The sequence below is a fragment of the Paralichthys olivaceus genome, chromosome 8 (assembly GCF_024713975.1).
Source record: "Paralichthys olivaceus isolate ysfri-2021 chromosome 8, ASM2471397v2, whole genome shotgun sequence".
Classification (NCBI taxonomy): Eukaryota; Metazoa; Chordata; class Actinopteri; order Pleuronectiformes; family Paralichthyidae; genus Paralichthys; species Paralichthys olivaceus.
The window spans coordinates 207,047-225,000 of record NC_091100.1 but is presented as its reverse complement, the minus strand read 5'-3'; the positions used below and the strand labels follow the sequence as shown (position 1 = coordinate 225,000).

Here is a 17,954-nt window from a genome sequence, read left to right as displayed (position 1 = left end):
ATGATGAGGTAAACAGGTGAACAGGTAAAGAGATGATGCGGTGAACAGGTGAACAGATGATGAGGTGAACAGGTGATGAGGTGAACAGGTGAACAGGTGAACAGGTGATGAGGTGAACAGGTGATGAGGTGAACAGGTGATGAGGTGAACAGGTAAACAGATGATGAGGTGAACAGGTGATGAGGTGAACAGGTAAACAGATGATGAGGTAAACAGGTGATGAGGTGAACAGATGATGAGGTAAACAGGTGAACAGGTAAAGAGATGATGCGGTGAACAGGTGAACAGATGATGAGGTGAACAGGTGATGAGGTGAACAGGTGAACAGATGATGAGGTGAACAGGTGAACAGGTGAACAGGTGATGAGGTGATGAGGTGAACAGGTGATGAGGTGAACAGGTGAACAGGTGAACAGGTGAACAGGATCTCACCTGTGGGCTCTGAATGTGTAGATGGGCTCCACATCTAAAGCTGCACATCTGTACAATGACAGAAAATGACAGAGTTTAATCTGTATTTCATTTTCTTCCCTGATTCGACTTTATGTACGTGAATTTTTCGGTGACACGTCGGAGTCTCACTTCTTGGCGGGCGCCGTCTTCTGGAGGTTCCACAGTTTGAGGGTGTGGTCCTCGGAGGCGGTGACCAGCACCGGTTCCACTGGGTGGAAGGCCAGACTCCGCACCGAGTCAAAGTGGCTCCGCAGGGTGAACTTGGGGTTCCAGGTTTTCCTCAGGACGTCTTTGTTGTTGGTGATCTGAGGGAACAAAGTTTCACTTTAATCTGTTTGTGAACAAAGAGTTACGATTATGAGCTGAATACATTATGTTATCACAGTTAAAATGAGAAAAAGAAATTCAGAAAATGTGAATGTAAAAATTCACACGGACGTCTAATAAACATTTTAAAAAGACAATAAATACGTCAGAAACACGAAGAAGAAAATTGGCAAAGAAACAAAATTGTGGATAATTTTGAATGTAAATTATATTAAATTAAAATCTGAGCAAAGTGAAAAGAAAAAACTTCACAGGTCTGATTAAAACAGGAACCTAGTTTAATCAGCGACTTGTTTTTCAAGTTGTATAAACGTGAATGAATGAATAAATATCTTCTGTTCCTAATTCTCCATAAACGACCGAAATGCTTTTTACGTGACTCACGTCGTACGTCAGGCTGTCGGCCTCGTTGGCGACCGTCAGTCCGGCCAGTTCTCCCAGTCCGAGCTCGTTAGAAACCGCCTCGTCCACCCGGCCCAGGATGAGCGACTTCTCAGACGACGGCAGGTACGTCATCGTCTCTATGAACACAAGGTGGGTCGACCGGGTTAGAAACACTTCAACATCTCTGTTAACCAGTTTCTCATGAATGGACCAATGAGGAGAAGGGAAGGTTACCGTCATCGGGGCGTCCCACTTCCTGCTCACTGAGCCTGGGTACACTAGGCCGCGATGGCGGGGTCACAGGAGGCTGCATCGAGGGAAGTTCCTCTGCATCACGCAGGTTAGCCAGCATGTCCTGAAGCTTTGAACGGTTCGGTCCTGGAGCAGAAAGAGAGGAAAAGACAGGGGAAGAAGAAGAGGAGGAGGAGGAAGAAGAAGAGAGAAACAATATCAAAGGAAGGAAGAGGAACATGTTTGGGCCAGAGACGAAAACTTCAGAAATCAGTAAAACGAAGGTAAAGAAATGAAGAAGATCTGAGAGGAACACAAACAAACACAGCTGCAGACGCTCGAACAGAAGAGATGAAGGAAAGTAAAAACAGAAAGAAGATGAGATCTGAACGACGAAGAGTGAGGAGGTGACATGTCAGAACATTTCCCCGACTCGGTCTCTGCACTGACGCTGATGGTCGTTGTTCGTATCTGTGTCTCACCTTCTCTTGAACATTTAAAAGCTAACAGTTCATCAGAGTCATTGTCTCGAGCAGCGGGTTGCTTTTGATTTTCCTGCATCGCCTGTCGTCGTCTCGTGGCAGCTTGATCTAAAAAAGCTTTTGAATCAACCTGACGATGAGCTGGACGTTCTCCAGGCTGCTCAGTGTCAGAGCGGGCCAGTGACACGCAGACGAAACAGAACAACAGCAGATAAAGATGGAGGAGGAGGAGTGATGACGCAAAGCCTGCTACAGAACTTACGTTTCACTCCCTTCTTCCCTTTTCGCTCCTTCTTGTACTGCTCCTTCAGCTGCGCTATCAGTCCCTGATCCACGTCCCACGACAGCTCACCCAGAGGAGACTCTTCCTTCTCTGAAGGAACAGGAGGAGGATTAAGAGGAAGAGGAGGTGAAAATAAAAAATAACAACTTGTGTATAAGTGAAATCACTTTTGAAGCAGCCTTATGGGGGCGTGACGCACAGTTACTATCAGCTGCTGTACACGCCAATCAATACCCACAATGCATCCAGAGAACGTTTAACACTCGTTTTGTTTGTGAGCGCGGCTCGTTCAGGAAACTGTTCCAACAGCAGAGTTCGTGCTCTGACGAGTTTAGGAGTGAAAGTTACGAGTCCTGCTGCTGAGTCAGCACTAAACGATCTGGACTGAGAAGAGCTGAGTCATGATGTGCGTGGGGAAGCTTTTTGTCTTCGGACAGATGACTCTGAACGCGTTGCTTAGTAACAGTAGGAAACAGGGGTGTTCTGGGTAAAGTGCGGAGGAGGCCACGTCATCAGAACTTTAGTTGTAGAGAGTTTTATAAATAGAGTAAGTGGTCGGTGCAGGGGCGGAGTCTTCAGCTTGTTTTTTATCAGATGAAACTTTAATCGTACGTTTGCAGTCACAGATGTTGATGATAGATGTATTTATTTTTCTGTCTGATCTCCGTCCACACTAACCGACTGAAAACACACGTCACATGACCGTTCACATGTCACTGGTCATGTGGTGTGAACAGGAAGTAGATTGTCTCCTCTGCAGTTGGTTGTTTATTAACAGAAAATCCTCTGAAGGAGGAGTTAGCGACACTTTGTATTCACGGCTGGTTGTTGAGTCATGTGACTGATAAGAACCAATCAGGACGAGACGTGGGTGTCTCTGTTTCTAACCCCGCCCCAGTGAGACGACTCCTGTGGGTTTTTGTTGGTCTTCAGGCACTGGGATCTCTGGGACGCTGCAAAAATAGTTTACCGACACCAAATACTCGGCGAGGAGGGACGCTCGCTCCGTGTGTCTGACCGGGCATCGCGCACCGTTGCTCCGTGGCAACAGTGATGAGTTATAAAAGTAAAGTGCAGCAGTGTGGGCGGAGCCTGAATCAATCAGTGACATTTTCGACCATACAGATCTGTGAGTCATCATCTTACCCCACTCAACGCTGTCTTCGCCACTCCTGGACTCAGGCGACCCGTCCAGCTCGTCTGAACTGGCCAAGAAGTCGAAACCTTTCAGCGCCTCCTCTGTGTCGGGGTCATCGCTGAGGTCAGAGGTCGTGGAAGACGGAGTTGAAGACTGTTTCTTCTTCACTATCTGGTTAAAGTTACAAAGTGAAGAAACTGTGGCACCGACAAAGTTCAAGAGACCGAGCAGCTGAACTTTTTGACCTTTGACCTCCAAATTCTAACCAGATATCTTTGAGTCCAACTGAACGTTTGGAACAAATCTGGAGAAATTCTGTCGAGGTGTTTCTGAGATAACCTGTTCACAACATGTCTCCAGCGATGATGCATTCAAATGTGTGTGTGTGTGTGTGTGTGTGTGTGTGTGTGTGTGTGTGTGTGCGTGCGTACGTGCATACGTGCATGTGTGTGTGCGTGTGGTCGTACTGTAGCCAGGTCCAGGATGGTTTTGTCTCTCACTTGACTGTCCTCCTCCTCGTCCTCATCGCTGAACTCTGCGGCCGCGCTCTCGATGAACTTGAAAGCCTCCAACACGGCGGCTGAGTCCGACATGTCGGGTTTACTGGCGGGAAAATGGTGACATGAAATTACTTCTGAAGAGAAAACATGGAGGAGATGTTAATCTACAGATAGATCGTTTTTTTATTTCTGTGGGTCACATGGTACCTGACCATGCCGCTGTCCTTTAGTGAAGACGCTTCGGTGCCGTTGACCATGGGTTGGGACGTCCTCTCTGAGGGTTTGTCTGTAGAGTCTCCGGTCAGACCGAGCAGCGCTCTCACCCGCTGAGACTTCACATCCAGGACGGTGTCGGTGTATCCCACCTCCTGCAGGTACCTGGGGGGGGGGGGCAAGACAGGAAGTGGGTCAGTGTGGATGTCCTGCTGCTCTACAGGCTCCACCCCTTGTCTGAATGTCCCCCACATGTTCCTGTTGTTGTGAAGGAGTCGACGATCTGCTGCTTCACACACACTGACTACACAACATGTCTACACAACATGACCACACAACATGACTACACAACACGATTTAATCCCTGTGTGAAAACATCGTCAAACCTTTTATCTCAAATAAAACCAACTGAACATGAAAATAAAGCCCTGAAGACAGTGAGGTCATGAATCTCAGAGTTTCACTCAGGAGTCAAACCTCCGTCTCCTTTTGAAAGCTCAGTGTTCGATTCTGATAAATCTGTCGAGCTCTGGTGGATAAAGAACGTACAGCAGAAGAAAACGAGACATGAAGTCAAATAAAGTGAAAAACAAAGAGAAGGAAAACAGCGACTGTTGCACTGAGCTACACAACAAGTCACTTCATTAGAGAAGCGTCTCCTCACACACACACTGATGTTCACAGAGACAGACACACACACACGTATAAATCACAGCAGCACTGTGTCACTGCAGAGTCAAAGCGTATTGTTTTACTTTAAACAAGACAAACTGGGCTGTACGAAAAAACTGAATTGATTCTAGTGAGTGAAGCTGCTGAACCATCATCTGACCTGCGTGTTTAGTAAAGATGCTTTTCAGTTTGAGAGCAGAACTGATTTTAAATGCTTTCACTCTAAACCCTGTGATCACACTGCTTGTGCTCCAACTCTCTGCTCTGATCAGGTTTACTGGGTCTGGTGGACAAAGAGTTTAGATCTTGAAGTTAAGCCAAAAAAACTGACATCAACCCGTTAATAACGCTTTGGTATGTTAGAGCAGCTGTAGCTCAGAACTGAAGCCACACGAGAGCAGGATTATTCTTTAATATGAGAACTGAAGAAGTTTAAACTCTACTGTACCTTCACCCTGGAGGAACACGACACGGTGGACCAACGAGTATTCTGAACAACATGCAGTGTCCCAGAGAGAGAGAGAGAGAGAGAGAGAGAGAGAGAGAGAGAGAGAGAGAGAGAGAGAGAGATAAAGAGAGACACAGAGAGTCAGCCTCCCTCCATCTGTACCAGTCTCTCACAGGAGGCCACACAATCCTCCATTCACTGACACACACACACACACACACACACACACACACACACACACACACACACACACACACACACACACACACACACACACACACACACACACACACACACACACAGTCTTCGTCTTCTACGGCTCCTCTTCTTCATCCTGAGAGATTTGTGTTCTTCAGTTTCACGTCCGTCACGTGTTAGAAACCTCAGAGACACGTCCACTCGCTCACTGAGAAGGTTCCAGATGTTTTCTCTCAGGGACTCACTCTGACATTTTACAGATGTTTTACTAGAAGCTGCAGAAGAAGATCCAGAACATGTCCAGAGACACTGACATTTGTTCTCACATACAGTGAGGAACATGTGAGGAACATGTCAGTGGTTCACTTCATGGGTGAAAACAGCTTTAGAAACGTCATGTTCACACACGTGCACAAAGTGGAGCCGCTCACAGGACGTCTCACAGGACGTCTCACAGGACGTCTCACAGGACGTCTCACAGGACGTCTCACACTTGATTTAAAACATTCAAAATTCATCACTGAGCAAGTTCCACATCACAGGAAAATATGTGGGGAAGAAAAACCTGATGAACAGTGTTCAATGTATTTTTAAAGGTTCAGTCTGAAACTTTTTGATCCTCTAAAATCATCAGACCTGTTATTAATCAGTTGTGTTCTTTACTTAATATCTGCTTTTCATTCAGTCGCCTGTTGGTGGCGTCAAACCCTCTTTGTGTCAATGTTGTGTTTAAAGTGAACTTTTATTCTGTTTGAAGTCACATTTTCATCTTGTTGGTTTTTATCTCTTTATAAAAGCAGATGAAGGATTTGTGTTCTTACACTCACACGTCTCTCTATAGTTGTGAGGACACAAATTGAGCCCCTCCCCCCAACCCTCACAACTAAATAACTAAACCTCATTTAACCCGAAAACCTAAAAGTCTTAAACCTCAAACATTGAACATGTGAGGACCAGACAGAATGTCTTCACATGTGAGGACCAGACAGAATGTCCTCACAATGATGGGATTGAACCAAAACTGGCCTCATAACACACACACACACACACACACACACACACACACACACACACACACACACAGTGTGTGGACTCACTGTCTGAGCAGCTGGCGTCCTTGTTTCCAGCCGAGCTGGTGGCTGCTGTTTGGAGGACTGGGAGCTTCACTGTCGTTGCCCTCGTCTGACACAGAGACACACAAACACACACAAATACAGAATCACCCACATGTTTCTACACAAACACTTATTAATTCCCGGAGCGTCACAATCCGGACGTTCAGCCTCGACTCAGATGTGAAACTTTATCCCAGAGCGATTCTCCTCAGCTGTGCACAACATGTCCACAGGGAGGCGTCCAAGAGGCTTCCTGCTGAGACGAGGCAGATCTGAGGTCATCAGTAAATAAAGATGGACGGCATTACGCTCCCAAAAGTAAAGCTTAAGCACACCCTAGTGTCTGGCTGCAGTATAAAACCCTCATCCTCCATGTTAGCAGATGGGACATGGACCAAAAAAATCAAAGTAGACGTTAAATCAATGTTTTCTGTCATTTTAGGTCGTTCTTATCTCACAAAAACAACCAAGACAGATGATTTTTATCCACCAACTGATAAACAGGTCGAGCTTTAGTGCTTGCTGAGGTTTCTTTTATTTAAATGTAAATTAAATATGATACCGATGAGACATGTGACCACTGACCAATCAGAGACAGACAGGTGAGTCTTACCTGAGTCGTAACTCGGAGCTCGGATCTCTCCCTGGCTCAGTTCTGTTCCATATCTCAGTTTATGGTATTTGGCCCTGTGGACGCAAACAAACACACACAGCTGAGACAGAGTCCTGATTGGTCGAGAGACTGTATGGGTGGGACCTTGATACCACTACCACTAGATGGCAGCGTTTGTATCCAAGATGTTTTGGCTTCATTCTGAAGAAGTGGAGACGTGTCTTCCATCTTTATTTACAGTTTAGTCTGTGATGTTTCTCCCAGTGTCCAATTGACAGTGGTCAACGTAAATATATTTACTAAAGGATTGTTTTGAAGTACATGTACATTACTTGAGTATTTCCCATTGTTGTTTTACTTCAGAGGAAAACCTCTATATTTCTCTGAATTATGATTTAACATATATTATATGTTGATCAGTACGAGACCATGTCTGAAGTTTCTCAGACATAGACACAAGGAGGTTGTGGTGAGATGAATGTGTTCCACACTCACCGCTCCTGTTTGAGCGCGTACTCCAGCATCTTGATCCGTCTCACCAGGTCTTTCTTCAGGTTCTCCTGACCCCGCCTCTCTCCCTGCAGGAAGGCGATCTGAGCCTGGAGGAAACAGACGAGTGACAACAACATTCAGACTCCGCCTCCGACAAACCAAAACCGAAGGTCAGCAGCTGAAACTTTGATATTCTGACCTCGACTCATCTCTGCTGTGTGAAATCTAAATCAGACGTTTTGATAAGTTGATTACTCCTAAATAAACATTACATTAAATAATAACTATAACTTGTAGCTTTAATCTTTTACTCAAACTTTTCTCGAAACATTTGAAGTCATTGATCAGTTTTCCATCATTTCAAACAGAGGGCAAAATGAAGCACCCACGTAAACTGCAATAAACGGATGAGAGATGTTTTCATGAAAGAAGCTTTCAGATTGTTGTGAAAGTGTTCCAGACAATCTGGACTTAAAGGTGGGCGTCATCATTTTCAGGATGTTTTATTTTGAAATGGACCTTGTGCTGTCGTCCCCTCAGATTCACAAACAGTGCTGAAAGGCATTTCAGTAGGTCTGTTTAAAAAGCACCAGCATCAGAAAAGCCTTGAACCTGCTGAAAATGACGGGTCTACAATTTATGATGCTAAGAATCTTAATCCGTCTCTGCAGGGTCAGCAGGTATCCACGCCATGGCAGCAATCAACAAGTCAAAGGGGCCCAAAGCCTCCTGGGATATTGGACAATGTGACTGTCCGGTGTGGAGGACTGATGGGAGACTTGTGACCGACTAACGCCGCTCTCCGTCTGATCCGTCTTATCGTCTCCTCTCAGACGCAGCAATGGGTGGAAGCTGAGCTGTGGGAACAGGCGACATGTGACCAACCAAGGTCGGGGTGAAATGAAAGAGGGGATAAGGCATCAGGTCACGAACCAGCGGAGATGTCAAAGGTCATTGTTTCAGACTGAGCCTCGAGTTTGTTTCTCTGTGTTTGAGCCGGCGAATCCTCGCAGGTACAGATGTTACCTGAAACATGTTCTCCTCGCTCTGACACTTTAAAAACAAGGTCAGCTGCTTTTCTTTATTTCTTTATTTTAAATCAGAACGAGTTAGCTACGACGCTGCGTGTGCAACGGTGTCGTTTCCTAATGAACAACAATGGTATTAGTTGAGGCGGACTGGTACCGATATCAGACGTCACATCGGTCTCAACAGACGTGTGAAGGAGGCAGCCCCTGAATGAAGACACAGCTGATGTGTTGTTGTGTGTCAGTGTCACGTTTCCCAAAGAGTCTGTGAAAGTTCTGACACTGGTTCAGAAGTCGGAGTCTTTGAGTGTGTGAGCAGAGGATTAGGCACACACACACACACACACACAGAAGTGGGTCACAGTATAAGTGGGTCGCTCCACACTCGAGGCTACTGCATGTGCACTTCACAGCGGTGAGACCCGGCCTCCGTCACACTGAACCCAAAGTCCTGGTGAAGACGTGTTTGAGTGATGTGCTGTTGGATTTCATCACCAGCAGCAGAAACAAATGTTTGAATGTAGTTTTACATTGTTCCTTATAGCTCGTGTTCTGGATTCCTGATCCTTTAATGGACTAAAACATGGGAAAAGGATGAACTCTGTGTTTGAGTTTGGGCTCAATCGAGATCCACAAATGATTATTATATGTGTATATATATATATATATATATATATATATATATGCTCTTTACTAATGAACCATCCTGTGACATCAAACTGCTTCATCTAACTCTGTGGGATGGGAGATGTTCAACCCAGCATCTTGAGTAGGTCGGGGGAGTCCTTTCTTTGAATTATATATTTTTACCGACACATCTGAATGTCATGTTCCTGCAGCAGCCACATCAGTGCCAGAGGTCACCGTGATGTCACATGGAAACACTGAGAACCTTTTCTCACAAAAACTCTAAGTAGCAACAAGAATGATATGAGGTAAAAGTGCACTAACCAATGAGGAACAAGCCCGCCCACAGGTGGAGCACACAGACAGTTAAAAGATGCAAAAAGACTTGAATCTTGTATTCTGTGTAATAACCAGCAGGGGGCGACTCCACTTCTCACTTGAATTATAACGTCAGGAAACTCTCTCAGTTGTTCAGCACAATGAAACATGTTGGTGGGTCTGAACACAGCGTCTCAGCTTGATCTATAGAAGGTGAACATTTCATCATGGGAATCGTGTTCGTGTTCAGCTTCGCTCGCTGAGCTTCCATCTGCTCACAGCGTTAGCCTTACTTTGTTTTCTATAAGATATCGGGGATTACAAGAAGATTAAACTGCTTCAGCTGCCCTCAACACAGGAAACCCCACAGACAGCTCCCATCGTGCGGTCACTACATGGCGGCTGTGAGTGTCTGAATTGTCGTGGTGTTGATATGTTCCTAACGTCTCCAGAGCATCAACACTTCTCTAAAAACCTGATTTTATTTCTGTATAAAATCAAAATCCAGCACCTCCTCCCCTGACAAGCTGCTGCAGCTCCTTAACCTAAGGGATTATCTGTGAGTCGTGCGGGACAGGAAGTGTGGGAGGGCGCACAGCTAACAACAAGTCACCAGTGACTAATTCAATGTTTGTGAGTTTAGTGTCTCTGTTGAGTGACAGCTGATCTCCAGTCCAGAGACATGCTGGTGACAAGCTTGAAAATAGACGTCACCACTCTGCCCGAGCCTTCTGTCCGTACTCTGCATTCACTTTGCTTCTGGATACGAAGCAGAGCAGTACCACTGGAAATCATGGGGGGGCAGTGCAGCCGAGAGTTCAAGGAAACAACCGCAGGACACAAGGAAGACATTTCAACAATGGTGGAACTTTTTGACGAGGGACTTTTGCTGCGTCCCAATTCACAGGCCTCCAAAGGGGTCAGACAGCAAGGTCGACCCAAAATGAGACAGTCGGGTCTTTGGAGAATTTCCTTGTTCATGAGCTTGTTCCGCCCTTACTCCTGTTGCTCAGCAACAGAGCTGCAGTTGGACCCAATGAGAATGTTCTATGTTTAAAGAAAGGAGTAGGTGACCTGTCCCAGGAGACTCAACATCGTGACCTAACAACAAGAATCAAACTAGTTTCATGTTCACGTTTTTGAAGCAAATTGTCCTTGATTCTTGTTGTTCTGGTTTGTTGCCTCACGGTTGAGCACTTACTGTGAGTCGCTTTGGATAAAAGCGCCCGTTAAATGAAACGTAATGTAAAAGTCTCTAAAGTCTCATTCGTGGACGTGAACTGAAACCAAAAGCTTCCTGGACTGAATGACATCAATCTAACGACTGACTGTAGGATTTGGAAACTAATGTAAAGTAATGGGAGTTACAGTAAACGAGCTACAACGTGATGAGGCAAAAATGTCTTGATCGCCCACTGGTGGCTTATTACAGTATTGGTCATAAGCCCCACCTCCTCAATGTTAGCAGATGGGACATGGAACAAATTCAAAATCCGAATACAAGCTAAACAGGTGGTACAGCGGTGCCATGGCTAGCAATGTGGTTACACAGCAAGAAGGTTTCCAGTTCAATTCCCAGTTTGTCAGAGGATGGACGTTGGATTCCAACAATTTGGGACCTGACATAAATATCTTCTCATTTAAATTGACTTGTGTCATATTTATTTCTGATTAGGGAACTGAGACTAGACTTTCCCTTGAATAATCTGAGACTGGACCTGAGCTGTGCCAGGCACAAGACCTAACCTGCATATTCCACTGCTTAGAAAAAGGATAATACCCAGCCTGACTGTGCAATGATGTTATTTATGGACTAAGGCCTCCACCTCCTCTGGGACTGGAGGAAATTGGCTCTTTTTACCATATGGGGGGGACGAGCACTGTCACAGTAAGAGACAGTGATTTATGAGGTAAACACGGGAATGTGTCCTCATATCTGCTCCCGAGAGCAAACACTGCAGTTAAAGGAGGAGGTGAGGAACATGGTTTACGACAGTGTTAAGGAACTAAGGGATCGAGTAGAGTCAAAGTATAAGTGAAGTAAGTGTTATATTAAGACACAGTTCATTTAGAGTAGCATCAGTGTCTTTAAGCCCACGATGTCCACAGATTTGAATGCACCATATCCTCAGACAGATCCGTGACGCCTCAGTCTCCTCTTTACATGGTTTACTGTTCTTACAACGCTCTGATGTTAGCGTTGTGAATGTTACTCAGCTGTTCATATTTGTGGACGTCATGAGATACAGATGTTTGAGGTCGTACCAACCTGAGGGAACACTTGAGCACCATCAGGTATCAGACCTGACTATTTCTAATGAAACCAATAACAGTGTAAAGAAGTTATTAATTATTATTGATAACAGGCACAATTCATATAATAATGAATTACTGAAGTGTTGTTGTTGATAATAATAATAATAGTAGTTGTACCTCCTCTCTGAGCCTGAAACAAGAAAATCTGAATTTGGCCTTTTCTCCTTCAGAGGAAACGTTCGACTGACTGATATCTCTCTCACACTCACGCACACACACAAACACCATCTATCGGTGTTTGTGTACTCATGCCAGATACCACCTACGCTCAACACTTATAAATTCCACTTACTGTGTGAGTGAGTGTGTGTGTGGTGTACTGTGTAAGGTGTGTTCCATCTACACTTCCTGGTTATCCTCCGCCTCCTTCAGAGCGTTACACCTCTAACTCAGCACCGTCAGCCTGCTGAAGGTCAAAGGTCATGAACGATGATGCTTTGTATACCACTGCTTTCTGCTGGAACCTTCAGACGAACTCTATGCCCCCCCCCTCTCCTTCCAAACATGAAGAAGAACCAAAAGGTTTTAGTTTGTTCATTGATTAAACGAACCAGTGAAAACATCGTGAGGATTATTCGTCATTAAATTATCTGCCGATAGATCCTTTCAGCTGAATCTGACACACCGGAGCTTTAAGTTTTTCTCGTGCATGGGAACAATTTAAAGTTCACAACATCAGATCCGGAGAAATGATCCTTTATGTTGTAAAAAACCTTCGGAGCTCATTGAAGAAAAGGTACGTGTCAGGAATGTTGCCACATTTGACCTTCAGCGATAGAACCAGATAGTTTTTCTTCCATTCATCAGTATCAGCTCTGGAAATCCACCATCGCTCGAGCTGCATCCTGCCCCAGTTCATGTCAGGCCGAGGGCAGAGTGTGTTCATGTTGGGGGAAGTCTTGGCCAAAAGCCTGGTTAAACAAAGCCTGGCTACGGCACTGAGGCGTGGCTCGGAGTGGCATTCGCCTCCGCAAGCGGACGCCTGTCTGAAAAACAAGCAGGTGTGCATGCCATTCCTTATAGGGCAGCATTACACAGACACACACGGGCAAAAAGACAGACAGAGGCGACGTTACAGAAACTAGGCCGGGCCTTGTTGTCGTCCTCGTCTTTGTTGTTGTTGTACAAAGAGAAAGTTTCGTCTCAGGGCAGAAGACACACAAGTTAAATAAGACACTCGGAGTTTCCTTTCCTTCTCGTGTGACCTCAAGCTGCAGCTGCATTATACCGACATTATGTTGCGTAGACTTGTTGTGTGGACATGTTGTGTGGACATGTTGTGTAGACATGTTGTGTAGACATGTTGTGTAGACATGTTGTGTGGACATGTTGTGTAGACATGTTGTGTGGAAGATGTTGTGTGGACATGTTGTGTAGACTTGTTGTGTGGACATGTTGTGTAGACTTGTTGTGTAGACTTGTTGTGTGGACATGTTGTGTGGACATGTTGTGTAGACATGTTGTGTGGACATGTTGTGTAGACATGTTGTGTAGACATGTTGTGTGGACATGTTGTGTAGACTTGTTGTGTGGACATGTTGTGTAGACTTGTTGTGTAGACTTGTTGTGTGGACATGTTGTGTGGACATGTTGTGTAGACATGTTGTGTGGACATGTTGTGTAGACATGTTGTGTAGACATGTTGTGTGGACTTGTTGTGTGGACATGTTGTGTGGACATGTTGCGTGGACATGTTGCGTAGACATGTTGTGTGGACATGTTGTGTGGACATGTTGCGTAGACATGTTGTGTGGACATGTTGTGTGGACATGTTGTGTGGACATGTTGCGTAGACATGTTGCGTAGACATGTTGCGTAGACTTGTTGCGTGGACATGTTGTGTAGACATGTTGCGTAGACTTGTTGTGTGGACATGTTGCGTAGACATGTTGTGTAGACATGTTGTGTGGACATGTTGTGTGGACATGTTGTGTGGACATGTTGCGTAGACATGTTGTGTGGACATGTTGTGTAGACGTGTTGTGTAGACGTGTTGTGTAGACATGTTGTGTAGTCAGTGTTTCACGACTCGTTCACAACAACAGGAACACGTGGGGACATTCAGGTGAGGGGAGGAGCCTGTAGAGCAGCAGGAGGCGGGACATGGCGTCTAAACTGTGTAAAGATCAGTGTTGTTGTTTACAGCTCGTCCACACGGCGTCGGCCCTCATCACCAAAACATCTGGAACCTCCTCGTTTTTCCAAGTGGACGTCTTCGTCTTCTACGTGTACGACTCCTCTTCTTCATCCTGAGACATTCGTGTTCTTCAGTTTCACGTCCGTCACGTGTTAGAAACCTCAGAGACACGCCCACTCGCTCACTGAGAAGGTTCCAGATGTTTTCTCACATTGATCAATCACAACACACTGATTCCTTCACTGTATCTGCTAAAGTTCTGAAATCAGCTGCTCACTGTCTTGATTGGCTGCTTCGACCTGTCAGGCCGTAAAATAAATGTGTAACACAACAACAACAACAACAACAACAACAACAACAACAACAAAACTACCACAACATCATCTGTCACGGTTAGCTCGACCCACCGGCTGCCCTGCATTCACTAAACTCTCTACTATTCCAGACGTTTGATATCGGACAGGAACCGTGTTTGGATGAATGTGATTTGATTGGCTAGTGTCAGCGCTGCCACTTGAAAAGTTTAACTTTCCTCAACTGCAGCCAAACACACCACAAACAAACGAACGTCAACGTATGATGTCATCCATCCTGGTCGAGAGAAGAAACAAACACATGAGGCTGAATTTAATGTAGATTTAACGTGTGTGAATGCAGAGCTTCATGAGTCGTACATAACAAGGTGTGGAGGAATGTGAACTGTCTGCAGGCGTGAACACACACACGCACACACACACACGCACGCACTTTAATTAGTGAAGGAAATAGGCTGCGAAAACAAGGCGGTGGAGAAAGCAGGAGAATTTACGCTCCAGCAGTGATGGTGCACATCTCTTTCTGAGCAGCTTTTATTTCTTCTCATGTCTTATTATCAGATTGTCAATCACATGTGAAGCTCTCTGAACTGCAGTAACCTGCGTGAAAGGTGCTGCATAAATAAAGTTTGATTAGTGGATATGTTCTGGTGGTACAACGTGCACGTTTTTACCACCTGCTACCTCACCCGATACATATTTGTGCACATATTTCATTTCCAAACTCTGACCTCCAACCACAGGCTGACATCAGCTGACGCTCTCGTCCACACTGGCTTCTGGACAGTTACACACCAGAGGACACTTCAGGATTTTTTAATGACTGGAAGAAAGTGATGAGCCAGGAGGTCAAAGGTCAGCTGAGAGTAAACCCGGAGCCAGATGGGACGAAGCCTCACCGGGCAAACGTCCAAAACATGTCGGAGATCCCGCTTCCTGAAAGCTTCTGTGTGTGTTTACTGAAGGGAAATCCTCCATTTTAATACAATTTTAAAAAGTAATAAACACCTGGAGGCTCCTGGACTGAACAGAGCCAAACAGCTGCTTCAGCAAAACTAGAACATCTCTAGATGATCTCTAGAAGAGCTCACACCTCCACCAACAGTCCTTCAAATTCAGTCTGGACCAGATCTCCTCTAAATGTGTGGGATTGTTTTATCATGAATTATTCGTTGAGCGATCACAGAAAATATTGAAATGTTTTATGTCACAATGTTAAAGAAAGAGATTTAAAAAATGAGTTCTTCTCTTAGCCATGAAACATGTTTATAAACCCTCTATGTTAGTAGATGGGACATGGCGCAAACTTTGACCGATAGTAATGGTGCATGAAGATGGTTTGTTGTAGATTTACCCAGAATTCCCATGTGATCAGAGAGAGGTAGTTTTCAAAATCTGAAAATAAGACGTGATGTATTTCCATGTTAATATCACACAGAGAATTATGTTTCTAACTAAAGGTGATGAACACTGAGTTGAAATCTCTCGATTCACTGATTGACAAAGTAATCGATGAACTAATCAACTGAATCATCAGATTTAGTCCGTCACCTCCCTCGGGTTGTTTGTCTCGACCCACCAGAGACGTTTCCCTCTACATTCATGTTTTCACTGTGACCTTTGACCTCAGTCGGCCACCGAATTATATAATAATAAAGCATGTTTGAATTATGTGCAGTCTCTGTCCCTGTGTGATCGTCACTCCTCCATCAGTCTGACTGTTCCTCCTCCTCTTTAGGAAACTCGCTGTCCTGTTTCCTCACAGGAAGTCACTCTCAGTCAATCTGCAGTGTTGAACACCACAGCAGCGGCAGAACAAATGGATTCACAACAGAAAATTGGTTTCCAGCCGCCCTCGGTCAGCCGACTCCACCCCGCTCCGATCGTCTCCAGGCTCAATGGGGGGAAACATTTAAATCCAGAGGTGCAGCATGAGGACAAGCAGGACGGCGGCGTGTCTGACATCATTAATTCACAGGAAGCGATTACCTCGATGGACACTGTCATCACACCACTGGTCAGCTGATGAGTCATCAGAGCATGAAACTTCTCGCTGAGCGATGACGACGATCTCGCTGCTTCACTGTCATGTGGTCAGGTGGGTCTGATTATTCGTCCTGCGTGTCCTACATGATCCCTCCTGGTGTCAGGCTCCGTGGCATCTGTTTATCTGGACGTCTTTCATGAGAGCAGGAGAGAAACTAAATGTATTTGATCAAAGTCCATCAGTTTGACTTTTAATGAAATGTGTGTGTAAATGTGTTGTGTCCTTTAGAACAGCTACATGAAATTAAAGGTTTAATTATAAGTGCACAGGTTCATCAACAGACGTCCTGTGCCGGAGGGGACAGAGTCCACTGAGGGGACGGAGTCCACTGAGGTTTCACTCCATTATTCAAATCAACAGGTGTCTGTGTTTCCAGGCTTTTGTCGATCACGTGGTTTTATCTCAATATGAACTTTCTACACACACGCACGCACGCACGCACACAGCTGACCTGTTAGCATGAAGGAAATGAATGAAGCTCAGAATTTGTCCAGACTACATGTAAATATTGGGAGATTATATCTCGTCCTGCTCGACAAACACCAGGAACATTATTTTAAACTTGTTCTGGATTCAGATGGACTCGCTCTGTGATTCGGCTTTGAACTGATGGAGCTAATGAGCCTGTGTCGCAGCAGAACCTCGTTGTGAATGTGCGTCATTCAGTGTGAACACAACCGCTCCACAGGCAACGTCAACCAGAGAGAAGCGTCCAGAAAAGTGGAAAGATGTCCAGAAGTCTGGATGTTCACTGACCCACAACAAGGCCGAATTCATCTTCGGGTCTTTTACACTCAAAATAAATTACGAGTCTTTCTTTATCCTCAATATAAATTCAGCGATCAGCGGCGACGCCATTAATCTCCTCATTCTTCAACGCGCTTTGGCTCAACGTTCTCCGCGTTCAGCGAAGCGTAGCTAACGAAACCTTGTCCGGTAAAGGAGCCTCAGTGTCGGCCGCTTACCTGCAGCTCTGCCCGCTCCAGCTCCCACTGCGCCCGCTGCACCTCCACACGGGCCCACTCGTGCTGGAGGAAGTGGAGGATCCCCGGGACGCTGTAGTGAGCCCGGGCCGCTTCACCGACACCGTCACCGGGCTGCGGAGCTCTGACACCGACGGGCAGACCCGGGCTGTTGTTGCCGCTGAAGAAGACACCGGGGCCCGCCTGCTCGTCCATGGCCGGGCCGGGGAAGAGTGGCTCTGCTTCCGTTCTCTCAACCGCTTCAATGAAACCTCCTCAGGCGGGAAGAGTCGTCCATGAACGGTCCTTTAACGGAGCTCCGGTCTGAGCCCGAGAGCTGCCAGGACACCGGAGAACCGGAGAGACACCGGAAACCCCGGGACTTCCGCCCCGAACCTTCAAAATAAAGCGTTCTCTCATAAATACAGAATCTGTTATTATTATTTGTGTCATCATCAAACTATGAGAACTGATTACAAATCCCTCCTGACCTCCTCCTCCCCTGCGCTCCACTCAGAAGCCTGTGGTCCTCCATCCCCCTTTTCAAAAACTCCCCCAGCTCCACCTGTTCTCTTGAACTTAATGATAATTAAAAACGATATAAAGTCTCCCTGGGTCTTTGAAAGGCGCTCTATAATGCAAGCTACTATTATTAT

The 17,954-nt window shown here is 45.6% G+C and overlaps 1 protein-coding gene across 1 annotated transcript in view; it reads right to left on the bottom strand.

The window, feature by feature from the left end:
* The window catches only part of strn (striatin, calmodulin binding protein), a 22,666-nt gene extending 4,979 nt beyond the window's left edge, over positions 1-17,687 (bottom strand). Inside the window, exons 1-12 of the mRNA XM_069529572.1 lie at positions 17,302-17,687; positions 7,553-7,656; positions 7,058-7,131; positions 6,427-6,511; positions 4,006-4,176; positions 3,766-3,901; positions 3,307-3,469; positions 2,140-2,250; positions 1,399-1,542; positions 1,165-1,301; positions 583-758; positions 433-480 (exon numbers count right to left, since the gene is read on the bottom strand). Of these exons, the coding sequence (XP_069385673.1) occupies positions 433-480; positions 583-758; positions 1,165-1,301; positions 1,399-1,542; positions 2,140-2,250; positions 3,307-3,469; positions 3,766-3,901; positions 4,006-4,176; positions 6,427-6,511; positions 7,058-7,131; positions 7,553-7,656; positions 17,302-17,514 (1,562 nt within the window). The 5' untranslated portion in view covers positions 17,515-17,687. The remainder of the gene's footprint in view (positions 1-432; positions 481-582; positions 759-1,164; positions 1,302-1,398; positions 1,543-2,139; positions 2,251-3,306; positions 3,470-3,765; positions 3,902-4,005; positions 4,177-6,426; positions 6,512-7,057; positions 7,132-7,552; positions 7,657-17,301) is intronic.
* Between the last annotated feature and the right edge of the window lie 267 nt (positions 17,688-17,954).